The sequence below is a fragment of the Schistocerca nitens genome, chromosome 2 (assembly GCF_023898315.1).
Source record: "Schistocerca nitens isolate TAMUIC-IGC-003100 chromosome 2, iqSchNite1.1, whole genome shotgun sequence".
Taxonomy (NCBI): Eukaryota; Metazoa; Arthropoda; class Insecta; order Orthoptera; family Acrididae; genus Schistocerca; species Schistocerca nitens.
The window spans coordinates 104575170-104598153 of NC_064615.1; the positions used below are offsets into that span (position 1 = coordinate 104575170).

General features: G+C 44.6%; 1 protein-coding gene across 1 annotated transcript in view; it reads right to left on the minus strand.

Moving 5' to 3' along the window:
• The window catches only part of LOC126234859 (sodium/hydrogen exchanger 9B2-like), a 178182-nt gene that overhangs the window by 103822 nt on the left and 51376 nt on the right, over positions 1-22984 (minus strand). Inside the window, exons 5-6 of the mRNA XM_049943600.1 lie at positions 16807-16989; positions 4649-4824 (exon numbers count right to left, since the gene is read on the minus strand). Coding sequence (XP_049799557.1) covers positions 4649-4824; positions 16807-16989 — 359 coding nt within the window. The remainder of the gene's footprint in view (positions 1-4648; positions 4825-16806; positions 16990-22984) is intronic.

The window sequence follows — 22984 nt, forward strand, 5'->3', positions numbered from 1 at the left end:
TCTTCCAGAGTCTGCCACTTGAGTTTGCTAAACATCTCCGTAACGCTATCACGGTTACCAAATAACCCTGTGACGAAACGCGCCGCTCTTCTTTGGATCTTCTCTATCTCCTCCGTCAACCCGATCTGGTACGGATCCCACACTGATGAGCAATACTCAAGTATAGGTCGAACGAGTGTTTTGTAAGCCACCTCCTTTGTTGATGGACTACATTTTCTAAGCACTCTCCCAATGAATTTCAACCTGGCACCCGCCTTACCAACAATTAATTTTATATGATCATTCCACTTCAAATCGTTCCGCACGCATACTCCCAGATATTTTACAGAAGTAACTGCTACCAGTGTTAGTTCCGCCCTTACCAACTGGAATCGGGATTCATCTGACCAGACCACGGTTTTCCAGTCGCCTAGGGTCCGCCCGGTATGGTAACGAGCCTACGGGTGAAGTGCTGTTAACAACGACGCTCACGTCGGTCGTCTGATGACATAGCCCGTTAACGCCGAATTTCGTCGCTCTGTCCTAACGGATACGTTAGTCGTTCGTCCCACATTGTTTTCTAAGATTACTTCACACAGTGGTGCGTGTCTGTTAACGCTGACAACTCCACGTAAAAGCCGCTGCTCTCTATTGTTAAGTGAAGGCCGTCTACCACCGTGTAGTCCGAGGTGAGAGGTGTTCTCGGCTCATTCCTGACGCTGTGGATCTCGTAATATTGAATTCCCTAACGATTTCTGCAATGGAACGTCCCATACCTACAGCTCCAGCTACCATTCCACGTTCAAAGTTTGTTAATTCGTGTTGTATGGCCATAGTGACGTCGGAATTCGTTTCACAACAATCACCTGTGTACAAATGACAGCTCCGCCAATGCACCTGCCCTTTTATACCTCGTCTTCGCGACACTACCGCCATCTGTATAGGTGCACATCGCTGTCTCAGGACTTCTGTCACTGCAGTGTAAACTATTAATCGCTAAGCACCTCCAAATCACTTTTCATGTCAGATCCCTTCACGAAATGTGCGCATAAGTGTTAATTTGAAGTGGCGCGATTACAAAGTTGTGTGCGGGTGTCTCTTCAGTAAGTACCGTATAGTTGTTTCACAACACGTGTTTTCGCAGTTTCGTCAACAAAGTGCACTTTAGTGTGGAATTTTAATTTTGCTGCATAAAAGAAATATTTTGTTATTAATGGCAGCCGTAATACTACATCATTCAGTTTCTTTGCTAAAACATTTTTTATCAAAAAAATGGCTCTGAGGACTATGGGACTTAACAACTTAGGTCATCAGTCCCCTAGAACTTAGAACTACTTAAACCTAACTAACCTAAGGACATCACACACATCCATGCCCGAGGCAGGATTCGAACCTGCGACCGTAGCAGCCCCGCGGTTCCGGACTGCAGCGCTAGAACCGCACGGCCGCCGCGGCCGGCTCATTTTTTATCGTTTCGAACTATTTGCAGCTTCGTTATCATGTGCACTAATATTTAAAGTCATTAAACACTTTTGAACATCTTTAATATGAGGGATAACAGTCGTTTTGTTGGTAAGGTGTGTACACACCCCGCTTCTACGAGGTTTACATTGGAATGGACACCCTGTTTCCGGACCCATTAGCTACGCTGTCAAAATGTTAACTGACGTACCGATCGGAGTCTGAGGTACGTTACACTGCGCTTATTGCTCAGGTGAACTACATTTTTCATGTTGGACTTTTTTTATCTGTCTGAAAGGCATCTAAACCCAAACCATAGATATGGACTGACATAGCTTGTATTTTATCTTCTACAGTGCTTTAACGAATCACTTTAATATCTTTACTTCCCTCGAGAAATTTTGTTACTTGATGTAAATTTCTACAAGCTATTTCTTTATGACGGTTTTGTATGGCCTGATAATTTGAGGACGTTTGGCTTTTGCAGTCGATTACAATCTAGTTAATTTGACGAAATTAATGGAACTAGTGCGTTTTCAATTGATGCTGATGTTTGTTAGCCTCAAATGGTTCAAATGGCTCTAAGCACTATGGAACTTAACATCTGAGGTCATCAGTGCCCTAGACTTAGAACTACTTAAACCTAACTAACCTAAGGACATCACACACATCCATGCCCGAGGCAGGATTCGAACATGAGACCGCAGCAGCCGCGTGGTTCCGAACTGAAGCGCCTAGAACCGCTCGGCCACAGCGGCCGGCTGTTAGCCTCGGTTTTCTCAGTGTGAGATAAAGTTTTATCGAAATATGCCCTTTAACATTTCAATATTTTCTTGATGTGTCAGCCTTCTATTCGTACAAGAGTTTAAAGGCAGCTGAGACGTTTACACTCGAAAATATTCCACTATTAAACGTTTCCTGCAACAGTAATGGATATTTAAAGTACGTGGCATGCACTTCTGATCAACGTAACAACGAATAGTTGTGTAAGAAATGTGCACTTTCTTAAAGAACAAAGCTTGACGATTCCAAACACTTCATGGAAACAGATTTTTTGGTTAAACTAGAAAACTTGTGTGATTTCTTTGAAAAGCTAAGTGCGTTGAATCTGTTCCTGTGAAGTCTTGACCATTTTAAAATGAACCGAGAAAATTTCAGCCGACAGAAACAACTGCAACTATAGCAAAATTAAATTAATGAAAATAGGGTCGATCTTTTTTCCTTTAATGCACCTGTTTGTAATCTCCAACGCAGTTAATTTGTCTTGTAATGCATAATCTCTTTTTGAAGGTCACCTATCTCAGCTCGTGAAATAAATCGAAAAATACTTTAAAGCAGCTAATATTGAGAAATTTGTAAGGATTCGAGATTCATTTATATCAAAATCTCCAACTTCTGTAGAAGAAAATGTTATTGACTGTTTTGCGACAGTACGCTAAAGACATAACTTCGTAGATGAAACTTCAAGTTATTTGGATATAACTGGAAGATGAATACCGGTATCCGTTGAATTCAATGAACATTAATTTTATCTTCAGTATTTTATTTTTGTGGAGCTAAGCTTTTGGTGGTCGCTATAATAAAGAGTGAATCTGGTACGAAAACTAATGTGGAACAGGAAATGGTCAGATTTCAGAAGTTGTGCAGTGAGCAAAAGCTCATTCATCCCATTAATCGTATCAATGACAAATCTGTTGTATAAACTGTTCATGGATTCAAAATCACCTGTGCGATTTATTAGTACATTTTTGAACTAACGTGGTCACATCAATTGCGCACTTCGTTGCGTTAGATAGACCATTGTTTTAATGTTATATATTGCGAACTCGAGCTCCACCGATCAAATTTCGAAAGTCGTTCAAAGACATTTCTGAATATTGTGATACAAAGGACCCATGGTCTCCGTTGGTTTGTTACAGATTAATCCCATTTCTCTTCATTTCTTACCTCTATTTATCTTTATATAGGTTTTGTACTGAAAATATTTGCAGAACAGTAGGCATGTCGGTGGTATGCGCTGCGTGTCTTACTGGAAACAAACTCGTTTCATTCACTCACTGTACTTGCTATTAACAACAATGGCCACTTCATTCTTCGCAGCTAAGCTTCCCTACAGTATTGCTGGATTGTGTCACAATTTGTTTTTCCACCAGTGTCACTTGTACGTTAACGATGAAACAAAACAGTATGGGCAGGTTAACAACAATGGCCACTTCATTCTTCGCAGCTAAGCTTCCCTACAGTATTGCTGGATTGTGTCACAATTTGTTTTTCCACCAGTGTCACTTGTACGTTAACGATGAAACAAAACAGTATGGGCAGGTTGTCCGCAACTCGTGGTCTCGCGGTAGCGTTCTCGCTTCCCAAGCACGGGTTCCCGGGCTCGATTCTCGGCGGGGTCAAGGATTTTCACCTGCCTCGAGATGACTGGTTGTTGTTGTATCGTCTTCATCATCATCATTTATCCCCATTACGGTCAGAGGAAGGCAATGGCAAACCATCTCCGCTAGGACTTTGCCTAGTACAGCAGTGCGGATCTCCCGCATCGTCCCCTACGCTCTGTCAAGGAGTATGGGACTTCATCATCATCATAGGTAGGTTTGCTAACGAAGAGTTGGCCGATACACACCTCGTGTGTGGATTCATTGAATGTAATGGAAGAGCTTTACAACGGCACTATGCTGAGCTGGCCCCACAGCGCCTAAATAATCCACATCACGGTGTCCATGTTTCGTCTGAGGGTGTGTTGCATTAATCTGAATTTCATGTTGTACGCTTTGGTCATTGCCTATTACAAACTTTTCCACCGAAACGAGGTGGTTAAGGCAACAAACCGAATTACGACTGAAGAGCCACCGGAGACCACGGGCTCCATTTACCAAAATACTCAGAAATTATAGTTGAAGAACATCTGAAATTTTGTCAGTGGAGTTCGGATTCACCTTTTATTTTTGAGCCAACCTAACTCCTCAGCTGCATACTTCAATGTGCGGGATGCAATGGAGTAAAAGTGGTATATTAAGTGTACCAGAAAGTAAAAAATTTGAAGATCGCTCAGTTGTACGAACTTGTAATGCCGAGGTTTACAAGTAAGTCATCAGTCGACTGCGTACTCTATGAAGACTGTTACCTTTCGAAAAACTGGTTCCTTATTTCGCCTAATACCGGCTGCCCCTTATTTGACCTTGTTTTACATGCAGTTGCTTACCTTGGGAAAACATGACGCTGAGCACGACCCCGAAGACTGCCACGGACGCGGCGTCGTCTATTCCGGAGATGGCGATGATGAGCGTGGGGATGCCCTTGGCCACGCCGTAGCCCTTCACTCGCAGCCTGAAGAGGCAGGGGACCACCACCGCTGGCGAAACGGCCGCCACCACAGACCTGGCGGAAGGCACGCGCGAGGAACCGTCAGCTCCCGTGACTGCACTCAGAGTCTGCTGCCTTGTTCTGTCCCTGAAAGCAGCTCATCAAAAGGAAGTGACGTCGTCCTCGGTTGCTTTCCGCCTTACTACCAGTTTTCAATGATCGAATGTCAGAGAAATCAACGGCTTCCCTCTGAAGGGACTGCCCATCCCATTGTAGACATGCACAGCAAGGAACAGCGTTCCATGATAAACTTCTGTGTTCTCAAGTTGTGTTAAAAGATTATTCGTTTGCCTGTCTGCAAATTTGTGGTGTCATCCGAAGAACCAGATCGCATGGCGAAGTTGGTACCTCGTAACGGAACCACAAATAAGCTCTTTTATATGTTCATCCGTCTAGTCGCAGGTGTGAGGGACTTCGGCCGTTCACTTATGTAATAAAATAGAACACCTATAGCCGTCCTTACGATGTTATTTATTATATGGTTACCAGTTTCGCTGCTTCAGTACACCATCTTCAGGCCTTAGCTGACGCTGGGAGGATTAACTCCAATGGTATACAAGATCCATCAATAACATCGTTCTTACAGGTAACCTGCGAAAAACCAGTTCGTAGACTCTAGCCACTGATATAATCGTGTATACGATTGGAGTTAATCCCCTCAGCGTCACTTAGGGCCTGAAAATGGTGTACTGAAGCTCCGAAACTCGAAGCCATATAATAAATAACATCATATGGACGGCTGTTGATGTTCCATTTATTATACAAGTAAGGGCAGTCGCTACCAGATGCAGCGACGAATGAGATACGTCGCCGTAGACACGCCCTCTAAGAGTTCCACACACCAGCGCTGCAGAACGCCGAGGCCCACGAGAAAGATAGGCCGTGGCACGAACGTCGCGAAGGTCCGCCTAAGATCGCTCTCTCGCTCAGCTCAGCAGGCAAACTGCCTCTCTGTACCTGCTAACTAGTAACCGGGTATTTACGTACAAACGAGAATTAAATTTTCTACGGAAATCCACTATTATGGAGTCTCACTGATTAGTAGTACTACAACGATCGGAAGTCCATCGGCCCACAAATAACTTATTACGGCTGTACTGGACACAATAAAATTACACTACTGGCCATTAAAATTGCTACACCACGAAGATGACGTGCTGCAGACGCGAAATTTAACCGGCGGCGACACCTACAACGTGCTGACACGAGGACAGTTTCCAACCGATTTCTCATACACAAACAGCAATTGACCGGCGTTGCCCGGTGAAACGTTGTTGTGATGCCTCGATGATGAAATGGTTCAAATGGCTCTGAGCACTATGGGGCTTAACTTCTGAGGTCATCAGTCCCGTAGAACTCAGAACTACTTAAACCTAACTAACCTAAGGACATCACACACATCCATGTCTGAAGCAGGATTCGAACCTGCGACCGTAGCGGTCGCGCGGTCCAGACTGTAGCGCCTAGAACCGCTCGGCCATCCCGGCCGGCTGTAGGGAGGAGAAATGCATACCATCACGTTTCCGACTTTGAGAAAGGTCGGATCGTAGCCTATTGCGATTACGGTTTATCGTATCGTGACATTGCTACTTGAGTTGGTCGAGATCCAATGACTGTTAGCAGAATATGGAATGGCTGGGTTCAGTAGGGTAATACGGAATGCCGTGCTGGATCCCAACGGCCTCGTATCACTAGCAGTCGAGATGACAGGCATCTTATCCGCTTGGCTGTAACGGATCGTGCAGCCACGTTTCGATCCCTGAACCAACAGATGGGGACGTTTGCAAGATAACAACCATCTGCACGAACAGTTCGACGACGTTTGCAGCAGCGTGGACTATGAGCTCGGAGACCAAGGCTGCGGTTACCCTTGACGCTGCATCACAGACAGGAGCGCCTGCGATGGTGTACTCAACGACGAACCTGGGTGCACGAATTACAAAACGTCATTTTTTCGGATGAATCCATGTTCTGTTTACAGCATCATGATGCTCGCATCCGTGTTTGGCGACATCGCGGTGAACGTACATTGGAAGCGTGTATTCGTCATCGCCATACTGGCTTATTACCCGGCGTGATGGTATGGGGTGCCACAGGTTACACGTCTCGGTCACCTCTTGTTCGCACTGACGGCACTTTGAACAGTGGAAGTTACGTTTCAGATGTTTTAAGACCCGTGGCTCTACCCTTCATTCGATCCCTGCGAAACCCTACATTTTAGCAGGATAATGAACGACGGCATGTTGCAGGACCTGTACGGGCCTTTCTGGATACAGGAAATGTTCGACTGCTGCCCTGGCCAGCTTTTCTCCAGATCTCTCACCAGTTGAAAACGTCTGGTCAATGGTGGCCGAGCAATTGGCTCGTCACAATACGCCAGTCACTACTCTTGACGAACTGTGATATCGTGTTGAAGTTGCATGGTCAGCTGTACCTGTACACGCCATCCAAGCTCTGTTTGACTCAATGCTCAGGCCTATCAAGGCCGTTATTACGGCCAGAGGTGGTTGTTCTGGGTACTGATTTCTCAGGATCTATGCACCGAAACTGCGTGAAAATGTAATCACATGTCAGTTCTAGTATAATATATTTGTCCAATGAATACGCGTTTATCATCTGCATTTCTTCTTGGTGTAGATATTTTGATGGCCAGTAGTGTAAAATCATTCCATAATGATTATCTGTTGCATGAGGCACCACATCTTCTGTGAAATGAGGACTGTTAAGGAAAAGAGACTAAATGCCATAAACAAGTCGTGTTACCATTTATGTCCAGCATAAATCGTACATTATGGCAAACTGCGAAGTTGTGATTTTGTTGTGCTACAAATAATTAGTAAGACCCTATAACAGCAGATTCCGCGGCGTCCAGGTCACTGTGCGCCACGTTTTACTGGATTGCGTTTTATTTTCTGACCAGCGGGCCGCGGCTGACTTGCCAGCGGACCTGCCAACTCTTTTAGGCAACACTCGGACGAATGTGGTTAAAGTTTTAAATTTCTGTGCCATGTCAAATGTTTTTACAAAGATTTTAGGGAGAGGATTTTAATTTGCTCACTGTGTGACAAGCTCTCCCATATTTTATGTAAGTGGCCAGCCAATGACAATTTCCTGTGTCATTCTTGTTGCTATGTTTTCCCTTTCCTTAGGTTTTACATTCTTATGTAGTATTTTCCCTCTTTTTCTGCTTTCTTTGAGTGTGTTTTTTCAGTTTTATTAGGTCTCTCCACATTCGTTCCTTTTCATGTGTGTCAGGGCGCTGATGACCTCGATGTTGAGCGCCCATAAACCCCAACACACACACACACAACAGCAGATTCCAATAGAAGATGTAATTCTCGCTACTACATAAACACCCGTTTAAAAGTTAACAGGTTTAGAAATGCGTTTTGTCTGCTGAGCTGAACAAGCGAGCGAGCTCAGGCCTAACCTGGTGACGTACGCTCCGCGGCCTACACGATGCTTACTTTCGTCACAGCGGAGTACCGCTCAGCCCTACTCTGCAGTCACCGCTGAAGAGGACAGCATCGCCTCACTACCGAGCCAGCAGCACGAGAGTTACATTAGACACAGCTGTGTAGCAAAGTTTATAGTCAGTTGTACTATGAGAGAAGAGACTATTTTTTCTGTACTCTAGCAAGTGATAAGTTAGCGCTCAGTGACAGTGACAAATACACATGACATTCCTGTGGACATCGATTGTTACAGAATTCAGTATTTCATCTTATTCTACTTCTAATAAAGTGATCTAATATTTTATGTCTGTTGTAGTATCATCTCTGCCTGCTCCAGAAGTAAATCTAAGAACCTTCACAGTGTCAACGAGTGTTTCTTCATCCGGTGCAACAATCTTTATTAAACACTTGTTTGTCATGATGTTCCTTATACACTGTATAAGGCATGAACAGCGCCTGTCCATGTCATTTTTTCCTTTCACCATCCCTTAAACTACAGGTTTCAGCAACGGCTTATAACTTAGAGTCTGTACAACCATTCCATCTTTGCGAATTATTTTGTTGTTTATAAAGTTTTCTCTTTCGATGGCTCATTCTGGGGCGTCTTAATCTGTTATCCTGTCACACTAATTGATATTCAACAACAATATCCTGTAACACCACATGTCAAAGGCATCGCTATATATCTTTCTTCCGGTTGTCCATGTTTCGCACACATGCAGAACTGTGCTCCAAAAATTTTTGTTCTTGAATACATTTCTGGTATCACGGTCTATATTTTTGGACGTTAGCACCCGTTTCTTTCTATACGAGTAGACAGCCCTTTCGCCTCGTGTAAACCTTCCTACAAGGTCTTGTTTTTATCTTTTTCTTGTGTGCTACATTACAGAAGCTGATGTCATAGATTTTACAATAACTTACGATATTATTGATCATCATCTTATATTTGAATATACGCTTACAGAACCAAACATTTTTTGGACAATTCCGACAGGTAAAGAGGAAGCACAACATCTGCCATCCTCTAAGCAGAGTCCAAAAAATTATGGCTTGTAGACAGCTTCATATCGTAAAATGTACCAAAGTTTCGCCTCTATTGCTAGTGGCGTTCATCAGGGTGTGTTTTACAAACAAGCGCGCGCCCACACACACACACACACACACACACACACACACACACACACACACACACACACACACACACACACTGCTAGTAATTAGAAACAAACAGGGCGTCAAATAACGAAAATTTACTTATTTTCACAATGTAGTAGAAAGAATGCACGATAAAATATGTAGATCATATGGGGGTTTACATGTTGTGAAATTTGGTTCACACAGCTACTACGTCCAGCTAAAAACAATGGCTCTAACCTGGCTGGACATCGTGTCGAACTGAGCTAGGGTGACAGATACGGATATCTTCTCAAAGACAGCCAGAAGAGACCGTGAAGCACAGTTGCTGCGTGTCCAGGACAGAAGGATGTGCCGTGCTATGAAGAAGGGTAACGGCTCAATACCACGACAGGAATGGAGAAACTAGCTTTGGCAGGCTGACAAACTGTCGTTGTTTCTGAAGCGAGCTGTCTTCGCATCACAAGTGAAGCATGAAATAAAGACTGGATTTCCAGAATCCAAACAACCATGCAGGTGGTGAAATGGGAAATACTCCAGTATACTGTCCACTAGCTTTCGGATCCACGAGACTCCTAATGTTAGTGTAAAAAGGAAACTTAATGTAGAATACGCTATCATCTGAAACATAGCTCCGAAACTATTATAGCACTTGTTACCTCATCCGCATGCGAATTTTTGTAAAGTATTTCTTACATCCCTTCTCGTGTTTATTCTTCTTTCTATTACTTCTCTTTTATTCCTCTTTGCTACTAGTTCTTTCTCATTATTATTATTTGTTTTTTATAATATTAAATGCAAGGTAATTTAAGGTTAGTTCTAAACAAACAATCAATTAGTAATAGTTTATAGCTAGTTCTTAGAAAAAACAAGTGCAGCGAAACGTACACTGCCGGAATGGTCGTGGGCTGGCAGGTAACGATGTGTTAGGTACTGCAATAAGTAACAAAAAAATTTTTGTGTGTTTCTTTGCACAACTTATTTCGAAATGTAATATGCATGTAATTGCACATTAAGTTAGCTAGGTGACTGACCATCAAAAAACACAAAGTCTGTGTCAATTCTTGTTTTGCTGTGAACAAGCCCGATCCCTTACGAGATGTGACCAAAAATACAGTAAATGAATTTCCTTAGTAGCAGTTGCTGACGCTACAATCACCTGATGTAATTTGTCCCACAGCCTGATCCGCTGGTACAGGCAGCGTCAAGTTGGATCACGTTCTGAACTGCCTGTCAGCAACCAGAGACGTTAGAGAGAGGCTGTGTTCACCGTATCTGTCGCGCATCATGGATTTGGAACAACGCGTGGACATTCTGTTTCAAGAGGCAATAAAGTGCCAAAGCCACTCATGGAATGTTGAATTTGGTGTTTAGCGGTTTACAAGTGTATGAGCGATTTAAAAGCTAAATAAGACTGTAGAAGACGAGCAGCTTTCGGGACGTTCATTACCCTCAAACACAGCAAAAAACGTGCAAGAAGAGGTAAAAACTGATCGTTCAAACAGGCGAGTAACTATTCGAGAGCTTACCGAAGAACTTAGCATCTCGTACAGGTCCACGCAAAGCATTTTAACCGATAACTTGCAAATGAGACCAGTCAGTGCAAGATTTTTTCCCAGACTTTTGAGTGTTGTATAGAAGACGTATCGTGTGTTAGTTTGCACGGCCTTGAAGGATCGTCTCTAGATTCGGACTTCATGTCAAAATTTGTAGCTGGAAATGAAACTTGGATCTGTGGATATGAGCCTGTAACGAAGATTCAGAGTGCCCCCGTGGAAAAACTGTAAAGCCGAATTTTACAAGGGTTGGCTGAAATGGTTGAAATGGCTCTGAGCGCTATGGGACTTAACATATGAGGTCATCAGTCCTCTACAACTTAGAACTACTTAAACCTAACTAACCTAAGGACTTCACACACATCCATGCCCGAGGCAGGATTCAAACCTGCGACCGTAGCGGTCGCGCGGTTCCAGACTGTAGCGCCTTGAGCCTCTCGGCCACACCGGCCGGCAATTTTACAAGGGCGAACTGCAACGTTTGGGAAGCGATGTTCGAAGAAAGAGGCCACAAAAATAGGCCAATGACTTTCTTCTTCATCACAACAACTTGCCGTGCTACACCTCGCTTTTGGTTAACGAGATTTTGAGCGGAAAAAATGTTCCTGTCCACCACATCCACCTTACTCACCAGATTAGACACCATGCGACTTCTGGCTCTTCCCAAAAATTAAAACCGTGCTTAAAGAAAAGAAATTGACACCATTCCTGACATAGCAGCTGAACGTTGTTTCAAAAGAAGCCTCCCAGGATTGCTTCCAGTCATGGATTCAACGTTGGAAGAGATAAGTGCACTGTTAGCCAAGAACAGTAGGGCCTACTTTGAAGGAGATTACATCAAATTTCATGTAAGCTTATTACTTTGTTTCTAATAAAATTATTCAAGGTATTTTTTGATCACATCTCATACGTGATGTGGCTGTACGGTCCTGTTCAGTCGAGTGAACAATATGTTTCTCAGACAATAGTCGCATGTGGGCCTTGAGATCCTGTATGATTTTGCTTTGCTGAACACATCAATTTTGTAGATCTAGGGAAAAATTAGGTAGTATAAATGTGTTTTAAATTAGTTTGTTCCTGAAGTTCTTAAGGTGTTTTGGGACATATGATGTTCTTTCCCTCTCTAACGACCTATATGTCAACGGGACTTTAAACCGTAATCTTCTTTCTCTCTTCCTGATGTTCTGTGAATTTATGCCGTTCCTAAAACATTTAGTGTCGTTGTGTTATCAACTTGTACTTTCTTTTTAGGTCTACGATATTTTTTTATTGATGAAAAGTTCGCTGACAATGTACTCCGTTATTAGTGAAGCATGAAAAGACGCAGAATTCCTGTAGAAATACTGCTGTGGGACGAAAAGACTGCATTATTTGATTTCAAAAAACTAAATTAATATTTGCATCTTGGTGGTTAATTGTTTACGAAAGCACGCTGTTCACTGTCAATGCGAAATATATCATTAGTATTTCTGGAGTGTCAAACAGTGTCCGTCTGTGTGTGGGATCCGAGGAAGCGACGCCACCCTGAGACAAAGGAGGCACTTCCCTCGTTCCCTGTTTAACCACAATACGACTGAAAAGGCACGAAAGCTAGGTCTGCGGAAAATCTGCACCGTGATCGTCACTAGTTCGATATAATATTATAACTACTAGACGAGCGCTAGGAGAAGTTGCAGCAGCTTCTATTACTGTCGCACTTCTTGAAGACACTCGTGGTGTTAGCTGGTGGGGGCTAGCTAAGCCGCTACAAATCAAAGATACTCGACCGGCACTGACAGTTGTTCGTCGCTTCAAACCTAGACTCACTCCGTTAGCACACAGCTCTGAGCTTAGCGCGTCATCTGTCTTTGTATATGAAAGAAGACGCTGCACACCGAGATAACGTCAGAGGAAAGGAAACTCGACGCAGCGGAGACACGTAAATCGTACACCGTCTTGCGACTGTTGTCGGCTCTGCTACTACCATCAACGACGCGTCGAGTGCCATTCTGAAGTATGCGATTAGCGGGCATCTCAGCAGCCGCGGACGCTACAGCCTGAACTGCCAACCCTGGCCTACGTACCACTCACATTGAGACGGATGATGTTAGCCGCTAGGGCTTCGCCATTCGTGTTGCGAATGCGATCAGGCACTTTCTTCCATTGATGTCCCAATGACCTCACTTCATGAGACACTGTGGAGAGGGCAATTTAATCCAGGATATTTATTGGCGTAAAGACTGGTTCAAATGAGTCAAATGGCTCTGAGCACTATGGGACTTAACATCTATGGTCATCAGTCCCCTAGACAGTCCCCTAGAACTTAGAACTACTTAAACCTAACTAACCTAAGGACAGCACACAACACCCAGTCATCACGAGGCAGAGAAAGCAAAGACTGGTAATCGGAAATTTTACGGCGTCACATCTCTCCTCTCCGGCGAAATACTGACAGTGAAAATTTCATTCACTTCCATAATTCGAACTGGCTTTCCTCCGAGTTGAATGCCACGGCACCGGCGTGGGTTAACGACGTCGTCTACGGAGGAGGGTGAGAAAATGGAGTACTGTGCAGCAATTAGTTTTCTGTATTTGAAGGAGAACAACATTGCAATAATTCGTGTTGATTTTCTGAAATTGCACAACAGCGATACATCATACGATCCAGGAGATATGGGAAAATTGGGGATGAGTGATGGATCAGTTTTCAACAGCTTGCACGTCATTTTGAACAAGACGAAGGTAGCCGCCGGCTGGGTACCGCGACCAATCACACATATCCAATTCGCCCGTCAAATCGAGGCAGCAGTCGAGATGAAGCGGTGTTAGGTCAGTCCACAGGTACTTAATCCCCACGGACGAAAGCTGGTTGCATCGTTATGACTGCAAGATAAAGAAGCAAAGCAAACAGCATGAACCTCCAACAAATAAGGCGAAAAGCCAACCATTAGCGGTCAAAGTGATCCTGAGTGCTATTATGGACTGGCAGGATGTGTCCGTTCGTAAGGTGCAAACTATTCTAATAGGATTCGACCGTAATCTCTTGACAAGGTTACAGAAGGCTGCCAAGATGAAGCATAGCGGCAAGCAGTCCATAGGGATGTCTTTTCTCCACGAGAAAATTCCAGTGTCAATATTTTGAACATGGCTGCACTACAACAACGGTTACACAACAGCAGGAATAAAGGCCAGCCAACCAGTTGCAAAAAAATGGTGGTTTTCAAATAATCTTGACCACGGTTTCGACGAATGTACAACCGTCTTCTTTATAAGGACAGACAAACTTCACATTAATAATTGACTCAGTAAAAGCTGTCTCCATATGACATTTATCGGCAATGGTCCATATGTCAAAATTAAGGCCCCTGATGCTACAGGTCCTTGATTCTAGGGGCCTTAATTTTTACATATGGACATACAGACCTTTGCCGATAAATGTCATATGGAGACACCTTTTACTGAGTGAATTGTTAATGTGAAGTTTGTTTGTTGTTCTGAGGAAGACGGGTTTAGATCCGTCGTAACCGTGGTCGAGGTTATTTGAAAACCACCAGTTTTTTCAACTGGTTGTTTGTCCTTTATTCTTCACATTCCAGCTTATTTTATACAGGCAACAGCCACACCTGCAGCTTCTTTGGACTACGAAATGTTGATCTACACCCTGTATTCTCTTGACATTGCACCCAGTGACTTCTTTCCTCATACGAAGAAGCCATTGTGTGACAGGCACTTCCAGAACGACGGCGAAGCGACCGTCGAGTTTGAACGTTCCCAAACAGCCAACATGCTGACTTCTAGAACCAAAGTCTCGATCAAGCCATCTATCGTTGGGAAAAATCTGTCACACTGAAGGGTGAATATATGAAGAACGAGTAAATCCATCACCAAAGATCACGGTCGCGGCTTGATTTTGTCGAAGTTGCATTATCAAAGGCCTCTTTCTCCACCTCACATGGGAGACAACACTTTCAAACCTCACACCAGCGTGCTGTCGGGCGAGATCGCTCTTTCATCGCTCGCTGTCTCTGATGGGGAGTGCCACACATTCACGCCACCAGAAGATGTTAAATTCACACGACATCACAGCTTGTGACTCAGTGACCAGCACATCTTTCCTGTAGCCGTACTCAGAGCTTCGCATCAGATTCAGTACAGTTATACACTTAATCAACACAGGTACGGAAATAACAAATCAACATAGCATGACGCTACTAAACATTGCTAACATTCAGAGACTATCAAAACGCATCAGCACTGAAGAGTATTTGTGTCTATCGAGAACACTACACTCATTGCATATACACTACTGGCCATTAAAATTGCTACACCACGAAGATGACGTGCTACAGACGGGAAATTTAACCGACAGGAAGAAGATGTGTGATATACAAATGATTCGCTTTTCAGAGCATTCACACAAGGTTGGCGCCGGTGGCGACACCTACAACTTGCTGACATGGGGAAAGTTTCCAACCGATTTCTCATACACAAACAGCAGTTGACCGGTGTTGCTTGGTGAAACGTTGTTGTGATGCCTCGTGTAAGGAGGAGAAATGCGTACCATCACGTTTCCGACTTTGATAAAGGTTACATTGTAGCCTATCGCTATTGCGGTTTATCGTATCGTGACATTGTTGCTCCCGTTGGTCGAGATCCAATGACTGTTAGCAGAATATGGAATCGGTGGGTTCGAGAGGGTAATACGGAACGCCGTGCTGGATCCCAACGGCCTCGCATCACTAGCAGTTGAGATGACAGGCATCTTATCCGCGTGACTGTAACGGATCGTACTGCCACGTCTCGATCCCTAAGTCAACAGATGAGATGTTAGCAAGACAACAACCATCTGCACGAACAGTTCGACGACGTTTGCGGCAGCACGGACTATCAGCTCGGAGACCATGGCTGCGGTTACCCTTGACGCTGCATCACAGAGAGGAGCGCCTGCGATGGTGTACTCAACGACGAACCTGGGTCCACGAATGGCAAAACGTCATTTTTTCGGATGAATCCAGGTTCTGTTTACAGCATCATGATGGTCGCATCCGTGTTTGGCGACATCGCGGTGAACGCACATTGGAAGCGTGTATTCGTCATCGCCATACTGGCGTATCACCCGGAGTGCAATTGGTTACACGTCTCGGTCACCTCTTGTTCGCATTGACGGCACTTTGAACAGTGGACGTTACATTTCAGATGTGTTACGACCCGTGGCTCTACCCTTCATTCGATCCCTGCGAAACCCTACATTTCAGCAGGATAAAGCACGAGCGCATGTTACAGGTCCTGTACGGGCCTTTCTGCATACAGAAAATGTTCGACTGCTGCCCTGACCAGCACATTCTCCAGATCTCTCACCAATTGAAAACGTTTGGTTAATGGTGGCCGAGCAACTGGCTCGTCACAATACGCCAGTCACTACTCTTGATGAGATGTGGTATCGTGTTCAAGCTGCATGGGCATCTGTACCTGTACACGCCTTCCAAGCTCTATTTGACTCAGTGCCCAGGCGTATCAAGGCCGTTATTACGGCCAGAGGTGATTGTTGTGGGTACTGATTTCTCAGGATCTATGCACCGAAATTGCGTGAAAATGTAATCACATGTCAGTTCTAGTATAATATATTTGTCCAATGAATACCCGTTTATCATCTGCATTTCGTCTTGGTGTAGCAATTTTAATGGCCAGTAGTGTAACTCACCACCACGAAGAACAGCTATATGAAGTATTTATCAATGTGTTATCTTTTAGTAGGCGTTGATGACGTTTGTTAACCAGCTCTACTACTGACATATCAGAAAACCTGATGCCTACCATCGCCTGCTGTCCGTGCGCCTACGACTGCATGAGGCAGGGCGCCCTCGTTGACTCACCCGAGCAGAAAGGCCCAGATCCAGGGCAGGCCCAGCAGCAGGGCCGTGGCGACGGTGACGACGGCGCACTCGGCCAGCCAGGGCACCAGCCCCAGCTTGAGCACGTGCACCGCCAGCCGCCGCAGCGACGGAGGGTCCAGGTCGAGGCCCGCGCGCGTCAGGATGATCACCAGCGCCACATGCCTGCCGGCAACGAACTACGTGCAAAAAATCTGCCACTTACTCATCTGTACAATGAATTCCTAAAGCAAAGGAAGTTTCCGAGGAAATAGAAAGCAGCAAATGTAGTCATAATAAAGAAAGGGCCTGGTAAGGACCCAGCGAGAAGTAAAGTCATACAGGCAGATTTACTTGTTAGATCTGTTTGGAAAGATACTGCCGAAATTGCTAGCTGACACATTGGCAGCACACCGAGTGTCGTGCAGGATGAGCAGCAGGCAGTTCGGTTTCAGGCCGGGGCGGTCGGCATCTGATGCAATCGCCCTGGCGGTCGAGGTCTGTGGCTCGACCTCCCACAAATACGTGGTTGGCATCATGGTGGATATCAGTGGCGCCTTCGACAACCTGTGGTGGCCTTCGCTCTTCTCCTGCTTGCGGGAGAAAGAGTGTCCACGGCAGCTATACGTTTGCCTGAGGAGCTATTGTAAGGATCGGTAGGTCTGGCTATCATACCCTAGCGAAAGAGTTGGAAAAGCAATCACTAAAGGATGCCCCCAAGGATCCGTTTTAGGACCCCTCTTCTGGGACATCCACATGGAGCCACTACTACACAGTTTACAACAAAGCGAAGAAGTGCTAGAGGTGATAGCCTACGCAGATGACCTCCTCCTGTAGGCGGCCGTAGCCGGGAAGACATAGAACCGAAAATTGAGAGAGCCATAAGAAACTGCAACAATGGTGCCACATGACTAAAATGACAATCTCACCCAGCCAATCCACTTACCTGCTGTTAAAAGGACATCTAATTAGAAATCCCACTGTCAGAATTAACGGCTCACCAGTTCTCCGATGACGTGAGACACGCTACCTAGGAGTCATCATTGATGAGAGGTAGAACTTCGGGAAACACATTGACACCGTAACCCAGAAAGCTCTCCAGATATTAAACAATCTCATCTCGATAGGTCATAAAAGATTCCATCTCCCCCCACACCTTATTAAACTTTACCATAACAGCATCCTAACCTCAATAGTGGGTTACGGCTCGGGAGTCTGGGCGCACAGCCTCACGAAGGTTGTGCCCGCCATGACAGTGAGAAGGGTCCAGAGAAGTATGATATTGAGATCTGTGGGGGCCTACAGAACATCTCCAGGGGGGGGGGGGCTCTTAGTGATAATGGGGCTCTGCCCTCTGGACATCAAAATAAGGCAACAAGCAGCTTGGTACTGGGCAAAAAGGAAAATTATGAGAAAATTGTAGACATCATTGGTGTAAGGGTAGAAGACAAAAGGGAAATAAGGAAAAGGGGGGAGGAACTTTGGCAGGAGTCTTGGGAGGTGGAAGAAACTGGACGTAGAACTTTCCTGTTCATATCAGATGTGAGGAAGCGCTTGGACTTGAAATATTTTGAGCCAACACGAGGACTGATCCATTTTCTCACTGCCCATGGACCCTACCCGACATACTTCTGTTGATTTGGGAAGAGGGCTACACCCGCGTGTGACTGTGGCGTGTCAGAGGGTACTCCCGACCATGTAGTTTGCGAATGCCCCCTCTTCAATGATGTTGCGACTACATTTGGAGACAGACTTCCAAACCACGACACATATCAACTGCTTAGACGTGAGGACACTTTCCAATTGCTAAATACATTGGCCAACGAGGAATCACGGAAAGTTTTAACAGAATACTTGAAGGACATGAACTGAATAACTGATTGCGTCCAGAGCCCTATTCCCATACCGCCTGTGCGTGGACTGGCCGACTTTCCATCATAGTTGGGATTCGCCACGTGTAGGATTAGGGGGAGTGGGAGTCAATGCTACCGATAAGAACATGCACCGGAAATGACGTAGGATAAGTTAGTTTGTAGGACTTAGTTTAAGGAAATTATGCTAGGGAACTGCAGCGAATTAACATCGTGGCCTTCCCAGTGCCAGGGGCACGCTCTTAGGGTTTAGCTCGATGAGCAAGGCTATCAAAGTAGGTTTATATCTCTCACTGGCACACATGTGACGCTGCAGGCGATAGGGATTAGTTATAAGAAATAGATATAAGTCCTGGGTACTAGACATTAAATGCTCATTGTATGTAATACTAACTGTAGCTCACCTGAAAATTGTAACTAGCTGCAATATAAGTACCAGTTGTATAATTATTAAGACCCACTAATCAGATAAGGAAGTGGGTTAATATTGTATAATTATTATGGTTTGTAATAAAGATTAAAAAAAAAAACAAGCTTCCGGCGTGTGGCGCACACATCTGCGTCTACACCATCATTTGAAGGGGGTGGACAAAAGTATGGAACGCCAAAAACGCAATACATGGTCATGCTAATATGGTATGGGTAAATGGTTGGTATTCAAAACAGCTTCCATTGGTGTCGGAACGGATAGACACAGGTCCTGTATGGTTTTCAAGATTATCTTATACCACCCTTCATGCAAAATAGTGGAAAGTTCAGGTAAAGAAGATGGGGATGGATAGTGACCAGGCACCCTGCTCTCCAAAGGCTCAATAATATTGAGAGCTGGTGACTGTGGTGACTAGGGGAGGTGTGACAATTCCAATTCATCCTCGTGCTCACGAAACCTGGACGATGTGAGCTGTGTGAACGGGTGCCCTGTCGTCTTCGAATAAAACGTTACCATTGGAGAACAAACATTGTAAAATGGCTCTGAGCACTATGGGACTTAACATCTGTGGTCATCAGTCCCCTAGAACTTAGAACTACTTAAACCTAACTAACCTAAGGACATCACACACATCCATGCCCGAGGCAGGATTCGAACCTGCGACCGTAGCGGTCACGCGGTTCCAGACTGAAGCACCTAGAACCGCAGGGCCACACCGGCCGGCCCAACAAACATTGTACCGTGGATTGGACCTGCGCAGCCAGAATGGTTCGAATGGCTCTAAGCACTATGGGACTTAACATCTGAGGTCATCAGTCCCCTAGACTTAGAACTACTTAAACCTAACTAACCTAAAGACATCACACACATACATGCCCGAGGCAGGGTTCGAACCTGCGACCGTAGCAGCCGCGTGGTTCCGGACTGAAGCGCCTAGAACCGCTCGACCACAGCGGCCGGCTCAGCCAGAATGGTCATATAATCCTTGTCAGTAGTGCGGCCTTGCAGAGTAATCATGGGACCTGTGGAATACCACGATACAGCTGCCCAGATCATCACCGAACCCCGGTCACGTTTCACTCTTGGGACATTAGCTCGACCAGAAGTCGGAACCAGTGTGAAACAAGACTCAAACCGCCAAATGACTCTCTTCCATTACACCATAGCTTGGTCTTATGGCCTCGGGACAACGTTTTACTGTTACGGTTATTCGCATCACTGATGAGTGGTTCATGGAGCTTCCCTTGTGCTGTTTTAGTTCTGACAAGATTCGCGAGTGCAGCATTCAGTTGTGCTGTGACTTATGCAGCCGTCGTCCTCGTGTTTTTCATCACAGGCGTCTTCAATGATCGTCACACACTTTCTTCCGCGTTGTGACTTAGGGGATAATGTTTTACCTCTTTCTGTTTATGTGGCTACCTAGGTTACGGAAGCACTCACCTTGTCAGCACTAACAATTTGTCCACGTTCGAATTCACTTAGCTCGGGCATAATGGACTCACAACTAAACGCTACGTTGTTCTCAGTACGATAGACACTGTAGCATACTGAAGATATCGCACAGGTGCCGTTCGTGGCCAAATTCAGCAGCTCAACTTGAAGGCTTTTATTATGTTCAAGCATAGATTTCTCGCTGTGTTTCCATATTTTTGTCCAACCCCTCTACATAAATACTCTGCATCTCATTGTACAGACAACATTAGCAAATTTATTTCCTGTCACATTCTCGTATGTGGCGACGGCAGAATGAGTGTCTACATGTTTCTAGTCTCTCTTGTCTTATTCTCATGATCCCTAAGCGAGATATGCGAAGCTACAGCAGAATTATCACAGTCTTAATCGAATGAGTGAGTCTCTAAATTTAGCTTCGCGAGAACGATGTCGTCATTCTTCCAAGGATTCCTATTCAGTTCTCTGACAATTTCTGTTACACTTTCGCATGGCCTGTTACAATCCCAGCAGCACGTCCCTGAATTCGTTCGATGTCTGCTGTCATGCTTACTTGATAAGGACGCCAAACAGTGGAACAGTATTCATGAATTCGTCGGACTATCGCCTTGTACGCAAGTTCCTTTATAGATACTTTCTCAAATCTTTTCCAACAAATGTGCCTTTCAGAATGAATTTTTACTCTGCAGCGGAGATTGCGCTAACATCAAACTTCCTGACAGATCAAAACTGTGTGCCGGATCGAGACTCGAACCTGAGACTTTAGCAAGTGCTCTACCCGCTGGGCTACCCGAGCATGTTTCACTACCTGTCCATCGCTTCTGCCAGTATCACACTTGCCTGACAAGGGCAAATGTCCTGCGTTCGAAGCCCAGTTCAGCACATAGTTCTAATATGCCAGCAATTTTCTAATCTAAGTCTTCGGTTCGCCTTCCCAAATGCTGATTGTATCCCATTGTCCCATTCATATAGATTCTTCTGATTACTCCTAAGTAATTAAACGTTGTGACGTGCTTAAAACATTCATCACTAATATTCTAATCGGATACTTTCGTATTCTTACTCTTTCTTATATGCGTCGTCTTGCATCTTACAATGCTGCTTGTGAAGGCATTGCTAATTACGCACATAAAATTTTGTTTCGTGATTTTCTTTAGATTTCTATTCTTTTTCTTTTGCTCATATGGGCATTTCTAATTGTGACTATGTAACATCATACTGTGGTTTTTAAATGTAAAGATGTAATTGTGATTATTTCGTTTGCCAATGGATAAATCTGTTTCTTGCTTTGCACCTGTGGTAAAGTTTGTAAAGTTCTCTTTTAGAATATTATTAATTGTGAAACATGCAGTCAATAACATTTATAAAGGTTTATGTAATTTACGATAACGATATAACATCTATAGACAAGGGACAACGATAGTGATATCGAGAGTCGAAAGGTTGTTGCGTAGTAGAGGGGATGGTGGATGGCGTGTCTGTGAAGCGTGCGCGGGAAAAATAGTACAGTGTTTCATGAAAAGCATACGTAATTGTATGGACAGTGATACCGAACTATCAGATTGTTAATTCTCTTTACCACTGCGGTATGTAATGCCATCGCTAGCGAACTTAAAGAGCAAATAAATCGGACTGTGAAAGTGCCGCTAACATTACTTTGTTGTGGGCGACACGAACTGTGCTTTTATGCGAATGAACTTTGCTGGTATTGGTTTTGGGTGGTGGAACTGTTGTATATCACATTCTATCAAGCCGTGAATGTGAAGACTAATTAACTGTGCAATATAAATGGCTTTCAGTGACGTTGTCGAAGTTTGAAATCGAGAACAGAGTGGACATTGTTTACGGTGTTCTTCACACACAAGAACAATTATATGAACTGTGTATTTGTGTCTAAGACTATATGTGTTGTGTCTAGACCATACAGCCCAGACACAATGCTGTAGCCGATAGGGCACGCAAGGCTAACGCAGACGGGCGTGAAGTCTGGAACATGAGACTTATAAATGCACTAAAGAAAAATACGTAGCTTTTTTAATACTTAACTTTATTCTCTTGTTGGAATACATCTCTCCTGCATACTCGTAAGCTATTGGCACTGATACAAATGGCGCCTTGCTAGGTGGTCGCCATTTAACTTAGCAGAGGGCTATTCTACTGTCTATCTCTCGGCAAATGAGAGCAAGGCTTAGCACGTCCAATCGCTAGCTATGTTGTCCGTACAACTGGGGACGAGGTCTCCTCAGTCTCTCGAGACCTGCCTTGTGGTGGCGCTAGGTTTGCGATCCCACAGTGGCGACACACGGGTCCGACATGTACTACAGGACCGCGGCCGATTTAAGTTACCACCTAGCAAGTGTGGTGTCTAGCGGTGACACCACAATATGAATGTGACGAACCGTGTAATTACGGACGATAGCGTCACGGACAG